A 3,776-nucleotide genomic window follows, 5' to 3' on the forward strand; every position below is an offset into this window, starting at 1 on the left:
AGAAAGAAAGAGAGAGAGAGAGAGAGAGAGAAAGAGAGAAAGAAAGAAAGAAAGAAAGAAAGAAAGAAAGAAAGAAAGAAAGAAAGAAAGAAAGAAAGAAAGAAAGAAAGAAAAGAGCTTGTATCTGTGGCTTCCCAGGAATAATGGGCAGAAACCTAGACTGAAAAAAAAAAAAAAAGCCAAACAAAACAAAACAAAAACAAACAAACAAAAAAAAACCTCTTTCTCTGGTAAGTTGCCTTTGTGTGGGATGTGGGCGAGGGAGGCATATTTTGTCGCACCAGCAGGAGACCAAGATGCAGTCTCTCACTGAACCTGGTACCCGCTGATTTGTCTACCCTGACAGGCCAGCAAACCCAGGGACCTTCCTGTCTCCTCCTCATTGCTGGGCTGTCGGCACATGGTGCTGTGCCCCTAGTTAATGAGGTCCTGGGGATTCGATGTTAGGTCCCATGTTACCAACTAAGCCATGTCTTCCCCCATTCGGCTTTAAAACGGAGTTTCTTTTCTCTTATATTTCATTTGAGTGCAATAGAAATAGAAGCCTTTGTCCATTTGAATTTTTCTTACTTAAGCTGCTATCTGCCCAAGAAATCAAATGCTTGTAGGAGTACAGTGCCAGTGTGTGCATGCATATATGTGCTTGTTTATGCTTGTGTGGGCATACATGTGTGTGCATATTTGTGCCTGTGTGTGTGTATGTGTTTGTGCTCATGTGTGTTGACACAGAGGATATGACCCTGCTAAAGACAAACAGAAAACAATCCCTCTGTCCATGTAGGCCCAGGTTTACCAGTTTGTGATGTCCGCATTGGCACATCGCAAATATGATTGTAATGTTTATCTTGGCAGCTTCACTGAGCTGAGAGAGTCCTCACCAAAGAAGAAATCAAGGGATTGAGAATTGCGGTGAAAGGGCTCTATACTGTGGCCCCCACTGACCAGGGTGCACGGTTATCTCCTGCGAAGGGAAGAACACTTGCATTCAAAAAGCCGGTACTTCTGTTACCAAGGGAAGCCAAGGCGCAGTTAAGCACATTAAATGGAATATGTGACCTTGACAATGCCCTGGGAATGCTGTGGCATGGTGCTCTGCTTCTAGACTGAGGCTGCATTGCCACAGTGCCTTCTTGGCTGGGATCTGGAAGGCTTTCCTTTGAAAGCACTTGATGGATCTGGGATGACGTTTCTATCTCTGGCTTTTTTAGGGAATTCCTGGTGGGCAGGAGTCCTGAGGTCTCAGCAGGGTCCCGCACATACCAGCCTTCTTACCTGAGGGATGCCTCTAGATGTATATTGATCTGAGTGTCTCCATAGCATCCCCACAAACCCTGTGGTTTCCCCAGTTCATGATGCTTTCTCTACTGTTTCTATTAGCGTAATGTTTCTCTTAACGGTAATGAGGTCGGGAAAACAAACAGTATAAGCACATTTTCCCAACTATGGCGGATTGCAGTAGAGAGAGAGAGAGAGAAAGAGAGAGAGAGAGAGAGAGAGTGTGTGTGTGTGTGTGTGTGTGTGTGTGTTTAAGTTTTTTTTGCAGGTTTGATGATTTAATTGTGAATTTTCTAAGAGGGTCATAACACATGCTGATCTTTGTCTTATATCATAAATGGTTTAGTTTCTATTCTCACTCTGGTGACAACCCATGATGGAAACCAGAGTTTGAATATCATCAAAGGCTCATAAAATGATTGATATAACCTACTTTCTCTGGGGAACCTTGTTTCGATGTTAAAAATAATGGTTTCTTTCTCTCCCAATCTCTTTGCTCATACAGCTGTTTGTGGAGACCACAGATGCCAGTGGCAAAACTCTGGAGGGGCCAGTGCCTCTGGAAGTCATCGTGATCGATCAGAATGACAATAGACCCATCTTCCGGGAAGGCCCTTACATTGGCCACGTCATGGAAGGGTCACCCACAGGTAGGTCACAGCGGCTAGCCATCTGTGATTCTGAAAGTGGCACATGACCATCTTTGAAAACTGACTGTTTGACATGAAATAGCATTGATATGGTCTCTCCAGACTCTAGCAAGGACTGGAAACACAAAACTCAGAGCATAACTGCGGGACTGCAGACTATGAAAATATCCTCTGTCATCTGCAGGGGTGATGCTCCATCCAGGACTCTGACTCCTAGTTAGTGTTGGGCATTGTATCAATATTTCATTCACAGTATAAGGGCTGAAGGCAGAACTGTGTGCCCTGCGGGGGTTCTGATGAGGAAGTCTGTTCCTCTACATAAATTGCTCTGTGAATCCTTTTCATAATTGCCTTTCAATAAGAACAATGCTGGTATGACAGGCTGGGCCTTTCCCCTTTTCCTTAGAAGATGCTTAGAGAGACACCTTTTGTCTTCAGTCAAAGGGCCAAAGGCAAGACATTTCTTTCTTTCTCTCTCTGGAAATACTTGTACCTACTGTTATGGAAATGACTCCAGGGTGCCTCAGGGCCTTGCTATCTTTCACCATGTTTAACCTATCTAGGAAGGGCTTAGAATTTAGAGATGCCTTATTAGGGGCCCAGAACATTATAATTAAAGTATCCAGTGTCCGACGGGAAAAGTAACTCATGAGCATAATGCTGAGAAAGGTGAGGAGCAAAGGACAAATTGATTCCTGACAGATGGGAATTTAATTTTCTGCTTTAAGATACATTTAGGTGAAAAAGCCCCATATTAAGAGAGTTGCTTGTTGGCTGGTCCTGGGGTCTTGATTAAACAATGAGCAAAACTGTCAGCAAGCCATAGAGGAGACAGAGGCTAGCTTGGACTGTTCCTCTCCCTTTGTTGAATGGATGGGATGTATCAATGACATGTAGATACTGGAGACTTTGGACATGTTGCCATGGTAACCTCCCCAGACTACCAGGTGAATAATCATATGCAAGACGCCTCAAACCTCCCTGTAGCTTCTCACAAGCTTGGTCTCTCTGCTCTTCATCACCCCACCACCACCACCACCACCAAAAAAAAAAAAAAAGGGGGGCAGGAATGGGCATTTCCCCTCTCAGATTCGAATGTGCTCTGTACAAATGATAGTGAATTTGCTGTAGGTTCCCCAGGGAGAGGTGAAGGGAGGGGAATGGTAACCAGCCTGGGGAGGTGCAGCCTGGGCAGCTGAAGTGAGATCACTTCAGGGCAGGTCGACCTCATGGCACCTCTCTGGGACTTCTTTTGATGGAGAGCAGACTTCTGATGGGAAAGGCCCTGGACTTGGATTTTGATGTTTACAGAAAACTACTTAAAGGAGCCAAGGAGCATAGCGGGTCAGCAAGATGGATGGGGAAAGCTATTAAAGAGGCCAGGGTGTGAGCAGAACAAAGACTGATTCCTTCTTCCTATGTGTGGGTCCCCAGACCCTGAATAAGAGCGACTGGAATGTGGATGGGCTGCAAATGTGATCTCTGCATTAAAGTCCACGTCCCATCTGGGAGCTGCGAGCACGCACATCTCTGTCTATTACATGTCTCTGAGGAGATGAGGGTCAGGCTTCCTCCCACGGCTGTGTTCTTTCATAAAGTTTAGGAGCATTTCAGGTGCTATTGCTTTGTATACTGTCATATTTTCAAGGAAAAATTGAATCCTTTAATCACGTTGAATTTCTAAATGCACAGAGCTATTTGGTTAGGGGCAGACACATCTCTAGGAAACATAAACCGGCTTATGCTTCTCTTTATGATTGATATTATCCCATGAAATACATAAGATTTGGACTGCTGCATGGAATGGATGCCTCTGTGGGTACAGAATGGTCCTGGACTACTACTACTACT

General features: G+C 44.7%; 1 protein-coding gene across 1 annotated transcript in view; it reads left to right on the top strand.

The window, feature by feature from the left end:
- Cdh13 (cadherin 13) overlaps positions 1-3,776 on the top strand; it is an 847,250-nt gene that overhangs the window by 639,141 nt on the left and 204,333 nt on the right. The window contains exon 6 of the mRNA XM_055621425.1: positions 1,781-1,925. Within this exon, the coding sequence (XP_055477400.1) occupies positions 1,781-1,925 (145 nt within the window). The remainder of the gene's footprint in view (positions 1-1,780; positions 1,926-3,776) is intronic.

Source organism: Psammomys obesus, unplaced genomic scaffold (assembly GCF_907164565.1).
Source record: "Psammomys obesus unplaced genomic scaffold, mPsaObe1.curated_primary_1811, whole genome shotgun sequence".
In the NCBI taxonomy this organism is placed as follows: Eukaryota; Metazoa; Chordata; class Mammalia; order Rodentia; family Muridae; genus Psammomys; species Psammomys obesus.